Source organism: Falco peregrinus, chromosome 9 (assembly GCF_023634155.1).
Source record: "Falco peregrinus isolate bFalPer1 chromosome 9, bFalPer1.pri, whole genome shotgun sequence".
NCBI lineage: Eukaryota > Metazoa > Chordata > Aves > Falconiformes > Falconidae > Falco > Falco peregrinus.
The window spans coordinates 4613789-4629030 of NC_073729.1; the positions used below are offsets into that span (position 1 = coordinate 4613789).

The 15242-nt window shown below is 50.8% G+C and overlaps 2 protein-coding genes and 1 long non-coding RNA gene across 5 annotated transcripts in view; 1 reads left to right on the top strand and 2 right to left on the bottom strand.

The window, feature by feature from the left end:
• The window catches only part of CD151 (CD151 molecule (Raph blood group)), a 38272-nt gene extending 35933 nt beyond the window's left edge, over window positions 1-2339 (bottom strand). The window contains exon 1 of one of the 2 annotated variants that reach the window (XM_055813307.1): window positions 778-2339. The gene's annotated coding sequence lies outside the window, so the exon portion shown is untranslated. Of the gene's footprint in view, window positions 1-231; window positions 721-777 lie in introns of those variants that run through there. The other variant, XM_055813309.1, reaches the window with a different exon arrangement.
• LOC129785116 (uncharacterized) lies at window positions 4-3372 on the top strand. Of its 2 annotated transcripts, none has more exons than XR_008748689.1 (2): window positions 4-186; window positions 2497-3372. It is a non-coding gene; the product is annotated as an uncharacterized LOC129785116 (long non-coding RNA). The 2 variants fall into 2 exon arrangements; XR_008748688.1 differs by having other exon boundaries at window positions 28-186; window positions 2866-3372.
• CRACR2B (calcium release activated channel regulator 2B) overlaps window positions 3224-15242 on the bottom strand; it is a 39746-nt gene continuing 27727 nt past the window's right edge. The window contains exons 12-18 of the mRNA XM_013298260.3: window positions 12543-12837; window positions 12221-12362; window positions 11929-12010; window positions 9345-9459; window positions 7589-7696; window positions 6778-6854; window positions 3224-5727 (exon numbers count right to left, since the gene is read on the bottom strand). Coding sequence (XP_013153714.3) covers window positions 5643-5727; window positions 6778-6854; window positions 7589-7696; window positions 9345-9459; window positions 11929-12010; window positions 12221-12362; window positions 12543-12837 — 904 coding nt within the window. The 3' untranslated portion in view covers window positions 3224-5642. The remainder of the gene's footprint in view (window positions 5728-6777; window positions 6855-7588; window positions 7697-9344; window positions 9460-11928; window positions 12011-12220; window positions 12363-12542; window positions 12838-15242) is intronic.

Below are 15242 nucleotides of genomic sequence, written 5' to 3' on the forward strand. Positions count from 1 at the left end.
CGGGGCCTCCCCGCGTTCCCCGGGCCCTGAGGCACGGCACGGCACGGCACGGCACGGCACCTGGGGCCGCCGCTCGCCACGGGCCGCCCCGGGGCTGCGGGCACCGCGCCGGCCTCCCCAGTGCCGCAGCGGGCCCGAGCTGGGGGTGCTGCTCTCCGTAATGGAGGCGCCGGAGCTTTCCGCCCGGTACGGTAGGACCCCCGACGGGCGCAGGGCCCGGCCTGCCGTTACCTCAGCCCGGCCGCGGGGCGCGCAGGGACCAGGCCGCGGCGGGACCCGCGTTTCCTCCGCCTCAGCGCTCGGCCCAGCCGCCCCCTCCGCCCCCGCGCCGGCCTGCAGCGGGCACGGCAGCCCGTGGGGCCAGCCCGAGCCGAGCCCCGCAGGGCCCAGCGCTCAGCGGGGCCGCACGGCGCCGTTACAGCCGTCGCACCGCTCGCAGAGCGGGTGGCAGAGCAGGACGCAGCGGGGGTCCCGGCACGGCTGGGGAAGCGCCTCACAGGCCGCGCCGCAGCAGCAGAGCGTCGAGCAGCAGCGCTGGGTGCGGGCATGGCGCCGAGCTGCTCGGGGTGCGCGTTACTTGCACATCGTAGCACGTTACACTCGTTTTCAGTCGTGCACAGGACTGGTTGCACGTCGCTCGCTTCCAATGCAAACCAGCACGCACCCTCAGACAGCACCACTGAAGCTTCTACTAACTCCGCACGCTCCCCAGCGGGGTTTGCCCGCTCTCGGGGGCTATCTGAGTCGGAGGCCGCAATGTCCCACTGCCACAATTACCTTTGTCCTTCTTTCAACGAATTCTCTGCAAGTTGCAGCATTTTGCCAGCTCATCTCTTGCAGCCAGAGCTTCCTCACTTGGAGACTTCCTTCTGCACAATTTAGATAATGGCGTTCTTTTCCCCATCCGTTCTTTGTTCCCCATCCTCCTGGGGCTTCATTCGTCACTTTACAAGAGTCAGTTTGCCCTACGCCTTGTGCACAGATTTGTTTAACGTATATTTATTTAACGTATAGCTAAGCACTATAATCAGCTTGGTAATTCAGGAGTTCAGAGAACAGCGAGGCCAGCAAACGGGCACAATTAGGCACAAGTACTGCCTGTGCTTGGCAAGGCCTGCAGGTAAAGGAGAGACACACAGGACACCCAGCATCCCACCCCTCAGCTTGTTACTGGAGTAACGTATGTTTACTGGAGATACATGTTTATCTTGAAAAAAACCCTAATTTTCCCCTGGTCAGGTCTCCTGCAGACTAGTCATTTGGGCAGCAGCGCACAGCTCTGCTTGTGTTTGTGGGATCGGGCCCTTATTACACCGCATGGTTTGATAGGCGTGTGAAACATGCCTCGCAGGCCTGAAGAGTTCGGAGCTGGATTGTTGTAGCTGCGCCAACTGAAATTGCTGTGTGACTCATAAACAGCCAGCTAGGTAACAGCAGACTGATGACTGACGGCGGCTCAAGGAGCTAACGAAGCTCTGAGCTGCAGGGCTGTGCATCTGTTGGCACGGGGCAGGAGATTTCCACCATGAGCATTTAAAGGTATATAGCATGAGCTATGAGATACTGTTATACTTGGAGCTTAAGTATTTGGCCAATATATACGGACTAAGCAATGAACAAGTGAAAGGAACATAAAGAGACACAAACAGAGGGTGTCAGGGCAGAAAATAATGTGTGTGAGACTCCATAATCACCATAACAGGAACTGATGAAATGTGTATAAACCGAAACCGTCCCTTGGAATTCAGGCTGCTGGGGTCAAAAAGGTAGAGGAAAACAGCATTCCAAACCATTGCGATCCCTGCATTTGTTCTGTGGGAAAGCTTTGAACTTAACACTGTGGCTTAATGTGCTCTCTTTAGCTCTGTTTTGGCTTTTCAATGAGAGGCTGTCAGGGTAATCCTGTTGTGCTTATCCCTGGCATATCAACATGAAAGAGACCAAGTCGAAGGCAAGGCAAGGCAGTGCGGAGTCCCTTTGCCTGCCTGCAGAGCTTGGTGGGACCATGGCTGCTTATCACAGCAGCTGTTTTTTTCACCTTTGCCCCTAGATCTGATTGTATACACAGCTGCACCCCTGCATGTGCCAGGATAAGGCTTCTCAAGCTATAAGAAAAGTGCCTTCTTGTGATAACAATTCCAAAATCTCTTACACAGGTAATGTACAAAAAGTCACCTGTCCCCTCAGAGACTGCAGCCAATACAGGGCAGGAATAAGCCCCCAGGCAGAGTCTATTTTGCCTCCTCCCTCATCTCATGCCACCTCAGGACATCCCCGTTGTTTGCTTGTTTATTTACACCGTGGTTTCCAGCAGTCACTTGTGAAGAGTGGCTGCTCCCAGGGCTTCCATTCATTTAGAGGCAGGAGAGATTCTGACAAAAACAGGGGGGATGTAGTACAATTAGGATTTTTGGTCTAACTTGGATGTGGTATCAGACACGTTTAAAAACTAACAACGTGCCCCTCTAGACTGTATGTGTCTGCGTCTTCCAACAGGACATTTAAATATTGTGCAGAGAGACAACAAAAGAACATCCAGTAATAAAACCTGCCCTGGTGCTGACTGTTGTCCAAGCGCAACCTGCTCAAACGCCATGCCGCTTTGTCATGGCTGAAACAAAAGTCCACCCTGTTCCTGCTAAAAAAAGACGTTACAATGAGCTACTTGTGCGGTATCAACTTATAGCAGGGGAAATGAGTAATAATTCCTTTTGTCAAAGCTGCAGAGAGATTAGTTCAGTAATGCACAAACATGCAGCTGGAGCCATGCCAGGGCACAAGGATTAAAAGCGACCAAACTCTTAACTCTAGTGAAAAATATGCATGGCAAATTATTAAAACAAATGTTTGGTTCTACAAATACAGGTACAAGGTGAGAACTTGCCCTCTCTGAAAGCACTGCACTCCCCCCAGACTGGAGAAGCATCTCCCCTTTTTCGCCTCCCTGCTCTTCCTTCCCTGATCACCTGGATTCTGGCTGCTTGAAAGAGGTAAAAAAATAAGACTGGAGAGGAATTTTGCTCCTGTGCTGCCTCTAAGACATGGGTTCCCGAACAACTCTCTCCCAGCTTACAAACCTCCCATGTGTACCACCATGAGAGACAGGTTTCTCGGCACCTCCTGAGCAGCGAGAAGGGGAGGTTGTGCTACAATCGGCGACTGAAAAAAGAAGGCTGAATCTTCTGCAGTGCCTGAAAAAAAACAAAATCTCTCAACGCAGCCATTTGTAAGACAGTGTTTCTTTATTGCCTGTACTCTGCTTGCACACTAAGAAAACATGCTTAAGGCTGTACATAAAAAAAACAACACGTGGTAGTTCTTGCTGTTGCAATATGACAGCGCTGATAAAGGCAATACATAGACCAGCCCAAATTTGTGTCAGCTGTATTTTACATCTTTGTCTCTGTACACGGCATGGGAGGTGCACGTTCAGACCACCACAGCAGAGTGGCTACTGCTCTCTTCCTTCTGCAGCAACTTCCCAAGTCCTGCTGCTGCAGGTACGTAACCATGAGCATTTCTGATGTGCCCCAACCAAAGATGCCAGTTCTTGGTCAGCACCACTCCGTATTAACGTGCCGCTGGAGCATGATGCAGAGGAACCACTGACAGCAGCTCCCCCAGCTCAGGTGGTGGGCTTGCCCTGTGCAGCAGGGGTCAACGCCTGTGCTCCTTCACACCCACCCTGGCTAGAAAGGCAGAAAGCCACATCTGTGTTCAGGTTACAGGTGTTTTCTGAAAAGAGAGAGGATTTCCCTTGCCAAACATCACTCTTGCAAGCACAGGCAGTTCCACTGGCAGCGCTGCTGGGGTTACTGCTGGCTCCACACCAGCTGCCCCGCTTCCTTCTAGACCTCTTTAACTTTCTGATTCCCAGTCTCTGGAAGGCGTTACTGCAGTTAAACACAGCGTGAACCACAGCCAGCCAGCAGTAAGGACCGAGCAGGGCTTGCCGCTTTTAGCTATTCCTTTTAGTCAGGAATCCTGCTCTTCCAGAGGAATAGTCCTGATAGGAAAGAGGAAGTTACAGGCACTGGGAGGAACCATGGAAATTTTGTGTAACACTGATGGGCTGTAGGTGACTCAGAGCAGTTTTCCTGCATGCGAGATTCCCAGAGACGTTGGTGGAGTAAGCAGCTATTGAGAGTAACCGCCTTATCCCAAGAGAGGAAAGACAGTGGATAAACACAAACCTTCCCTCTCCTGCTGAGGGGGGCTGCGACATGGCTGCAGCATCACGTCACGCGCCTAGAACGTCAAAGTCACATACAGAAACAGGCTCAACGACAAAAGGGAACAGGGCATCACAAAAAAAGCTCACTTAGTCCCACAAGGCTTTAAGAGCAACCGAGCTACAACACAGCAAGCATGCCAGCGCAGAGAGTGCATGGTGCGCAGGCACGGCAGCAGCTGTGCTGAGAGGCAGCTTCAGGCATCAGTTCCACCGCAGCCCACGCCTCTCCTTGCCCTGCCATGCCCCCCCACTCAGTGCCAAGGAGGCCCCTTCCCGATGGGAACAGGTTCAGTCCTGCTCTTCCTCAGGCCCTTCCTTGGCACAGCGAGGTTACTGCACAAGGTCACCCCAAGAGAGAACACCTTGCTCCACACCTTTTGCACCCGCAGCTGCCCTGTGCTTCCAGCCCACTGGAAAGCACTGTGGTCGGGCTAGCGGGGTGGGATCTTCCAGTACTGCAGGTGCTTCCTCCTAGTTGCTGGAGATTTTTCAGGAAAGAAGAGAATGGGAGGAAACAGGCAGTGTTCAGCCTTAAAACAGGCTATAATACAACCCCCTAGTACGTACAGCACAGCTCCTGCAAGGGGTCATGAATCAGCAGCACATGCCAGCGCCTGCGAGTCCCTGGGCAACTGCTCTGTGTTCTGTAAACAGTAAGAGAGGGACAGTGACAAGGTCCATTAGGGTAACAAAGGGAAAAAACCGTCAGGATGACTCATTTTATCCATACAAATTATTATCCACATAGGGAATGAGTAAACTACAATTTTGGTAAGTCAAAACAAATTTCACAGTAAATACAGGGCCTGATCCAGATCTTAATTTCACAGTAAATACAGGGCCTGATCCAGATCTTACAGGAACCGCTGGAGGTTTTCCTGCTTACCACAAGAGCAGGCTTTCCGCGGGGCTCTGCTCTTACGGAACCAAGAGATGCTGCGCTTTGAGATGGATGGATCGCTACCTAGAGCTAGCCCCAATTTAAAATAATTTCTTTACCTGTTACACTACAATTATATTTAACACAGCACCCACTGCATCCTCTGCTCTCTGCTGCTTGGCCACTTCTTTGCCAGAAAAAGAAGGAACAAGACTTCATCCTTTCACAGGGCAGCAAACTCTCCGGACGGAAGGCTCGGTTCGTGCAATTAGCCAAGACCAGCCAAATTTCCCCCAGGAAGCAGAGGCCTTCAGAGACCAGGGCTGTGTGCCAAGCTGGAAATGGAACAGGGCAGATCATATGCACAATTTGGCCTGATTTAGTGGCTTGAAATTCCCAGATGGGGAAAAGCTTCAGCTTCCCCAAGTCTCTGCCGAGCTGACACCATCAGGTTTGGCTTGCTTGAAAGGAACCCCAGCTTCACGGAATAGTGTTGGTACACGTCTCTTGTTGACACGTTGATGTGCCTTAGGTGCAGCACCCTTTCCTCCTGCTGATATCTTCCAGCTGCAGGGCATTCTCCCTCTGCCTGTCTTCTTGTGCTGTCAGCAACCTGGAACAAGCAGCACAGAACAAGAACACAATCCTGTTACTGAGATCTTCCTGCTGAGGCATTTGGCTCTGCCCTTTGCTCCCCATCAGCCGGGGACATTTAGAATTGTAAAAAACATCCAGCCCAAAGACCAGGCTTCTCTGGAAGAGACAGGTCTGTAACTAGATAAACCACACACAGAAAACGAGCATGAATTTCCAGGGAACAGGGAACGAGACTGGACAGATACAAGCGGGGACAGCATGGCTTGGTAGTCAGAGCACCAGACCGGGGTGCGAGTGGTCTGTGCCTTATTCTCAAAGTCCCACACCGATGGCAGAATCCCGGGCTGTTTGCTTCACCTGTCTCGGCCATCTCAGGCAGCAGCATGGTGATAAAGCACGCTGAAGGCATATGCTATGGAAGTTGTGATTTACCTAGCTGTAAGTAAATCATCTCAGTTAATGAACAGCTAGGTCCTGCTGTGAATTTAACAGAGATGTTGCAGCAGGAAGTGAAGGGATAGAAGAAAACAAAAGGATACTTTTTCTTGCAAGATTTCAAAGACATTTTTTAAAACCACTTGCTTTTTTAAAAACTAAAAATCTTAGAGCAAATGTCCTTAATCCTTACAAAGTGTCTTATCGCCCTTTAAAAATACTACCACCAAAATATCACATTCTCTATAATGCTTAATAAGATAAGGAAGAAAAAAAAAAAACCCGTAGAGATGCACGCAGACTTCAAAGTGAAAATTCCAACTTAAAATCAGGGATAGTGCACAAGGTGTTTGTGATGAAATATTTGAATTAAACTCCTAATCTTGCAACAGGCAGCTCTGCCAGGTGAAGCTTTGCACGCAATAACACCCAGTCTACACTTGGTGCTCTCCAGGCACAGAAGACAAGGACCTAGACTCGGGGGAAGAGCGTATTGCTCCAGGTCTTTTTCGTGACATGGCAGAAAGTCAGCCTCTGACAACCCCCTCTTCCTGCCCATTCCCCAGAAGAGCCCACACCAGCTACCCACAGCTGGGGAAATACCCCGGAGCAACGGCTCTTGTCCACTGACCTGGCCATGTGCAGCATGGGCTCCATGATGTTATAGCCAGTCATCGCGCTGCACTCGTAGAAGACAGCCTTGTACTCCTGCCAGAGAGCACAGCAAGCACCCACGTTGGCTGCCAGCTCTCCCTCACCATTCACCCACACCCTGGGAGCTGGCCCACCCTCACCACCGGGAACTTTGCCATAAGCAGCTGGGGCCAGAAGCGTGGCTGTGGCCACCCCGCTGGGGCGCACACCCTGCTCACCAACCCCGTGAAGGGAGATGCTTGTTCAGCACCGGGGGCCCAGCCAGTGTCCACAAGGGAACACCCGGGGAGTTATCTGGGAAGAGAGGGTATCTGCCCAGGGTGCTTGGATTCCCTTACCTTTGTCTTGCGGAGTCCGGAAGATGGGGAACACCTCTGAAGCCCTGCCTCCCCCGACCCAGGGGCCAAGGTACCGGTGGGCACGCAGAGGGAGGGAGTGAGGAAGGAGGCAGGACGATTTTGCAGAGCATGCATTGGAGGAGTCCTCAAATGGGAAGACAGCCATGCATGCTCCCCTCAGAAAGACTGAGCACCACTGTAAGGAGGCATCAAGCCTCCAGAGAAATACATGAGCATGCCTCAAGGGCCATGCCCATCGCCACCTCATCCTCTCTGTACCAGAAGGGCCTTGGTACATGTTTACATTGGAGAAACAGGGGGTGGGAGGGGAGAGGGAAGGTACCATACTGGGAAATGGCTCCAAGAAGGGCTTCCTGCCAGCCAGGCTGCCCTGCTCACAGCTGGAGGGAGGCTGCAGGGCAAGCTGAGCAACAGAGCACAGAGTCACACCTTTGCCAGCCTTTCTCCTTCCACCTTGGGCACATTCCGGGTCTCCCTCTGCGCAGCATCCATTTTATTTCCAAGCAGAAAGACCACAGCCCCATCCTCGATACCTTCCTGCAAAAGAAACAGATTAAAGCACCCTAGAGACTCAGTTGAGGGAGGGAAATACCTTGGAGCAGATCCTGTTCCAGCTCATGCAAACAAGACCTTCAGTGGCAGCAGGATCAGGCCCTTTAGCTCATTAAACGGCCATTCCTCAAATAGCCCCAGGGATTTGTGGAAGGAAGCTCAGACTATGGGAGTGCATTTCAAATGTTTGGTATGTACAGCTGGGATGCTGAGAGGCGGGAGACAGAACATAAGTTCTTCTCTGGGAAACAAGAAGCCTAAAGAAAACCGGTTTGCTCCATAGGCTGTTGGGAATTTAAGTTCAGGCAGGGCTTCTTGTTAAGTTCAGTCATTGTGTGTATGTGCCGTACTGTTTGTCTGATGTGCTGTCCTAAACTCAACGATCCCTTGCTGAAAATCCACTGGCCAAGCAAGCCAAGCAACTTTCAACTCTTGCGTAAGGTCTCTGTAGGAGCCATTATTCCCAGACAATTCCCAGAGCCCATCACCTATGGTAAAACTCCCGCTAGATCCGCTGGCTTACTAGGACATCACCAGAGTAAGGATTGCAGAACTGTGTTCAAAGTTATTTCCAAACTTGACTGCCCTGGATGACTTACAGTACCTGAACAGCTTCAAAGCAAAATAAATACTATGACAGCAAAAAGGAAAAGACGACAGATTATTAAAAGTTACAGATTTCGGGTGCTTTGATTTTCTGTGTGTTCAGTTTAACCTTCCTGAAAGAAGCCTGATTTTCAGAGGCTGATTAATTTTGAAAATCTTAACCTTTGATCTTTTTGAGTCCAAAGAAACAGCCACGTGTTTTGGGTCTTTTTGCCCGCAACAGGCGTGTGGAAGTTAATAATATTAGAAGCCTCCAAACTGTGCTTATTCATTTTGCTTAGATCTTGGTTGTTGAGACTCAGCACAATCAAAACAAAACCACCCTTGATAATTTCCTTTTGGCTCTGAGTCACCTACACACAACTTAGTTAAATTACACAGACAGGTATTTCTGTCTCCCCAAGCAGATACAAGCCACAGATGAGTGCTTCTAGTGAGAGTTTGGAAATAAAAAGCAGGGGGCCAGACTACACTATTAATGCACCGTCACCAAATGTAATGGAAAAGAAAAAACAAACCAACAGTTAAAGTTGAAGCAAAGGATGTGGGGGAAAAAAGCTATTACTAGGATTTCAGTCTCCTCTAGAAATCTCAAAGCAGAGTCAGGATGTGATTGCGCGCAGTGCTGGGCATGCACGCTGCAAAGCTGAGCCTAAGCACACCCGCACCACCTCCCTTCCCTGTGCGTGGGCTGGACACCAGGAGATCTTGCCTGAGCAGAGGTGTGATGTGACCGTGTTTAGGAGATGCTGCCAGTGCACACAGGCTACTCACAGGCACACGCGACCGTTTGGGCAGGTCCCAGCACCTGCCACAGAAACAGCCCTCCCTCCCTCCATGGGCTACCTTCAACAAGAAGCCCCTGGTCCCTGAGTGACTGCCACAGGCAGTACCTGTAGCATCTGCCTTGATAATGCATCTTCCTAAGCTCAACGGGACCTCCTGGGCCGTCGGATAACATCACCCCCGGACCGCTGGAGCTGATCTGCAGCACGGCAGCGGTACCACCACTGACCCCAGCTCTCACCTGGACGCTGCTCATCCAGTTCCGCACCGCCCTGAAGGAGCACTCGGCCGTGATGTCGTACATCACCAGAATCCCGTCCGCCTTCCGGAAATACTGCTTGGTAATGCTGCGGAACCTGAGCCCAAACGAAACCAAAGGCACTCTCAGAACCGCAGGTGCGTAACGCCAAGAAACAGAATAGGATCGTCCTACGGGTGTGGGACGTGTCCCCTGGGCTGGGATGTGTCCCCTGGGGCTGCTGTGTAAGGACACGTCAGATCCCTGCTCCTCTGAATCCAGCTGTGGGCGAGCAGGGGTCTTTGCAAACCCATGGTGCTGAGAAAGCAGGAAGGAAAACCTCTGCAGGTCAGGAGGGAAGGAACAGAGGAATCTGTTTAGGTGGGACAGGAAAAGGTAATTGCCTCTAAAAAGGGAACTGGATGGAAAAACCCACAACCTTTCTCTAGAGTCTGGAAGAATCTGCAGACTAAGCTGTGCCACAGTATAAACTAAGCATGCATAATGTCTGCCCCAGTGCTGCCAAAGCAGCAGTTAAGACCTCTGCATCACTACAGCCTGTTCCCAGTTTTGAATCTATAAAGCAATGCCATCATCTATAAAATCAGCAGTTAGACACAATTTCCAGGAGAAACTCCCACCAGACATCTACTTTGTCCTCTGGGTATCAGTTAGAACAACAGACTTGTATTTTGGGAGTAAATTACAACACCAAAAAACCAAGGCCAAATCAAAACCTTAAAATCTGTAAGCAGTTTGTGTCAGGGCCACGATATAACCACACCGATTGCAAACTGATGGAATTAAATGCAACACAAGTCCTGAGATCTCACTGGAGAGCTCTGCATTGCAGCCCTGCGCAGGATAACAAGCTCTCCTATTCTATTAAGGGCCAAAAAACCCTACAGCAAGTAGTGACCCTCCTGAACCCTTCAGATGATTGCCTGAAGCCTGGTCTTTCTCACTACGACAAGGGCGTGACATTCTGGCAACTACCCAACGGAGAAAGCGCAGACTGTATCTTTGGTGGTCACAATACACCTCTGGAACAACGGGACTGGCTAAGTGCTCTAGATGGACCATCAAATGTAGCATGCACTGGTCTCAGGGAGGTCACCAAGGAGTTCTCCTTGCATGCTCCAAGGGGTTCCTCTGTCTCTTCCATTGGATGCTCACAGTTGGACACCTCCAGTTAGAAATAATTAATATTTCTCTAGAAGTAAGGAAAGCTTTTGTTTCTTCCCAGGTGTCTCTTCAGCATCAGCATTAAGCCAAGTTCCCTCTTGCAAGTACACACCTAAGACCTGCTTATGCCGCAGGGGGCTACCCTAAAGGTCCTTTGCAGAAGGACTAGAAGAGACTAGATCTTGAACCTGGCCTCAGCAAAATGTCACATAGCATGTCATAACAATTCCCCTTACTGCTCAGCTTCAGCACCAAAATAACCACAGGAGTCCCCTCAAAAATCATTATTTCTTCAGCATGAGGCTTGATTTTGGAAGAAATACTTTGCTTTTCCATAGATACTCCTACTTAGTATATTTCCACCAAGTCTGCGTGGTCTAGCTGACTGAGGTAGAAAGCATCACGGCTCTGCTGGCACAGTTCAGGATTATAACATTCCCACGACCTCGGCTGCTTCCTGAAGGCCTGCCCCCATAACATATTTAGCCCCAAACACCCAGTACTTATTTTTGCCAAGCTCTTGAGGTTAACGGCCCCCTTGAAATAGCTTTCCATCTTTAGCTTCAAAGTGTATCCTAAATAAAATGTAATTTACATGACGGTGGTGGTGGGCCTTCTTCTCTAGTAGCAGATGAGTGTCAAGTATGTCCTTTACTACCTTGATCCTCACCAACAGTGCCGGTCATATTTAGTGATAAAGCCTGTGCTTTTGAAACTGGAGCCATTCAAATGGGGAACCTGTACTCACTGTCACAAAAAGCCACACCATCCCTCTACCACGGATTATCACCTCCACGAGTCTACGAGCAGAAGGGACAGTGGAGGGGACCAGTAACCTTACCAACAGAGCCCAGCAGGGTATTCAAAGCCCCTTCCCCACAGGTTGAGCCAATTCACCTGGCTTTGTCTAAGTCAGACCTGGAAAAGTTCCCACACTTCCTTCTACCCTCTGAATAGCAAGTGGCGGTGAGCAGCTGGGGACAGCAGTCATGCAACCGAATCTGAGAACAGGATGTCTACCCAGAGCCTTCATCTCTGTCCTGCCCTGCAGCCCTGCCCTGCAGCTTTTCCCAGCAGCAGGTTGATGCAGGAGAGCCTTGAGGGCTAGAGGAGCCTGGCGTGCCGCACCATACAGTGATTTATGGGTAGACTACCTGAAGCCACAAGCATGCAGGTCAGACATACGGATAACTACTTTTCCCCAGTCCTCAGAGTTATCTCCCTGGGCTCTGCTTCACAGCCACAGCTTCTAGAAATTCTGACACAGACCTTTGCTGCAGATGCAACTCTGGGATAGCTGCTGCAACCTCTTTGGTCCAAAGCCAGAAACCAGGCGTGCGCACTTTCCTCCTGCTTCCTAAACTGAGCCTGGCAGTAGGACATCCTGACATACATTGCTTACCTTTCTTGTCCAGCTGTATCCCACAGCTGTAAGGCAACCTGGGTGTTATCCACCATCAGACTCTTCACTTGGTAATCGATACCTGTCAGGAAGGTAACAATGATCATAAGATAGAATGGAGAGAGTGCAGCTTGCCATTGCAATGGCCAAGATCAACACTATTTAATTCAGGGAAATTGCAAGATCGATTCAAAATTGCAAAAGGGACCATCTTTACCTTTAGTTGGGCTAAAATATGGGCAAAAAGCTCCCACCCTTCATAGCCAGATAAGTCAGGAACCCTACTACTTACCAATGGTTGCATTGAGCTCAGCCAAGAACCTGTCATAGCAGAAGCGGTGGATGAAGGAACTCTTCCCAACACCAGAGTTTCCTACAAACACCACTTTAAAGATGCGGTCTGGGGAACAGCCAGCTGGTTCCAGTGCCTGGAGCTACAACGGAAAAAAGGGACGCAGTTTTGAACAGCCCAGCTGCAGACTGTGCTTTGATTTAGGCATTGGACCCCTGCACTATAAACCTAGGCAGCTGGAGTTAGATGGGAACAGAATCAGAAACCTTCAAGTCCCTGGTAGCAGCTGTTTGAGGAAGAACCCCCAAGTAATTAGACTCACCCTGGTTTCGGTGCCAACAGGCTGTCCTCTAGGAGGCAACGGAGCATCATCTAATCCATCTGCATTTTTTCTACAGTCAGCATCACCCTTCAAAGTCATCTTCAACCACTCAGCATCTGCTACCAATGACCACCTCTCCGTGTCTCCACTATTCTCTCTGAAGTTTGTGCTGCCTCCTTCTCCTGTCTTCAGGCACATCCTGTTGCCTGGGATGTATCTACAGTTCTTTTTGTTGGGTTCTTCCACTGCCACATCCTCCGGGAAGGTGAAGGGAAGGTCCGCAGAGGCCAGCTGTCTGTATTAAAGCCCACAGGCATCACAAATAGGGTGGGAGGGTAGGGGGTGAGGGGAAGAGGAGAAGGTTGCAGATTCCCAAAACAACCAATGCGATCCAATTAGTGCATATAGGCACTCTATACATTCACTCCCCATACGCCCTGTGACTAAGGCATCAGTAGCATCCCTAGGGAAACAGACAGCTCACCTGAGCTATGCTGTACTCACATGTGCTGACATATATTTCACTAATTTTAATTAAAAATCCCACCTTCCAGATTTTTCAAGGATTCTTTGCCACCCACTTCCCCCAGCGCTGAAAAACGAGGCAAAGCACACAAAGGGCTGCATGCAGTACACACATGTCTCGCTGTGCTCTGTTGAGGGCACAAGCTGCGGTCCAGGAAACCCGTCCCCCTCACTTCCAACCGCTGCTGGAGCAGAGTCTTACTGAGCTCAGGCAGCAGCAACCTGCCACAGGTGGGCAAACTGCAGAGAAAATGCTCACACCAGGGTTGCTTTGGCTGGTGTTGGCTCTGCTCTGGTGTGCATCATGCCTGGCCCAAGGTAAGGGAGCCAGGACCTGTAAGGGGTTTATTTTTTAAAGCCTCCAACCAGCCACGCTGCGCTCTCAACAGCAAAAAAATCCCCAGGACCTCTGCCCAAGCCGTGGCAGTGGGGAACGGGCATTGCACTGACGGCACCTGTACAAGAACAGGCCGATGCACTTTGTTCACTGGGAGTAGACTGGTACGGCAAGTGGAGGAACAATCTCCAAAAGAACAGCTAGAATAACCGATGTAAAGTACTGGAACCCTTGCTGAGGAGCAAGGCAGCGTCATAGCTCTGCCTTGGCTTTCTGTGGTTAAAGAACTAGACAAATGGAGTGAGAAGGATTAGAACTCAGCTGAAGGGCTTTATCCACCTCAGGTATCTCCACTGCCCTCCAACAGATCGCTTTTGGAAGCAAATTAGAGCGACCAGAGGCTTGCTTCAGTCACTCTCTTCAGAGGCAGCACTTCCCACTTCTCTCTGCAATGTTCTTCTCTTGCTACTAGTGTGGGAATCAAAGCAACAACTCTCCCCTCTCACATCTGCAAGTACACTTTGTCAGGGCTGCAAAATTCACCTGCCGCCATGCCTACACTTTTTCCGTAGAAGGGACCTCACATTTCTGGCTGGCCTCCCTGCATCTGCCCCAAACGCCAGCCCAGAGTCAGGCCAGCTGGAACCTCTCCCCATTGGAACCAGACACATCCTTCCAGGCTCAGCCCCCATCTGCCACAGCCAGGAGTCACAGCAACGAGGGGCTGAGTCTCAAAGGCCTCTTCAGTGGGGGGAAAAAAGGGACAAACACAAAACTTTCTGACAGTGACTCCAGATGTAATGGATTTTATTCATGTTTCTCAAGCACTGAGGTGTGACACAGCACTGGGACAGAGACAGGACCAACAAATACTTCTCCCCTTCTCACATCACCCTCGCTGCCAGACTTCTCCACCTGTTAAGCCCTTCTGGTGGGTTTACGCCAGCAGCAGCCAGCAGGATCTTTGCAAGAAATAGCTGGGGAGGAGGATGGGAGAACTCGGTTGTCTGATCCCATGGTACATCTACCAGTCACACAGCCACAAAACGCCCCTGCCTCAGACCTATTCAAGCAACCTCAGCCTGGGCTGAAGAATCAGCCCTGCTCCACAGTTCACCCCATTTTCCATCAGTCCATGAGCCCAGGAGTCTGAAGCTCAATTCTTAAATGCCACTACCAGAATTGCAAGCATTACTGGTGAGTCTAAGCTGGAAGAAACTCTGAGCCTAGACACATGTCTCTGGTTGGCACCAGGAGTAACTGGGAAACAGTGGAACCTTCTGCAGAGACCTGGTAGGAAACAGGGAAGCATGCCGCCTTTAAAAGTTGTTTGGGGCCAGCAGCTGCAAGAGAGATCCAGCTCTAGGCTGGCCTCCCATGCCTCCCAGAGGAACCAGGCTTTTGGCCAGAACTGGTGTGCTGGTCACACAACCAGTTCACAAGGGTTGGTGCTTCATGCCAGCACTGGTCAGGCAAGCAGGCACCTGTGGGTATGGAAGCCACTGTACAGTCTGCATGTCAGGGGTGGGGGGAGCAGAAAAAAACATAAGGTCTTAACCACACAGACATTTACAGATGTTTTCACCTGCCCTGGCTGAAGGGGAGGCCGGTGTGCCAGGTGAGCATCTGCATAGCTGCGGAGAGATGGGCAGGATAAACCCCGAACCCACCTGGAGCTGGGCCCTCTCCTTGGGGCTTTCAGCTGCCAGAGAGAACACCAGCCTTGTGCAACTCCTGCCCTCTCCCATGTCCCAGGGATATGAGCTCTGGCATGAGTTGCCAGCGGACAGGGTTTCTGCCTGAGGAGGAGCTGGCACACTTGGGATATGATCCAGTCA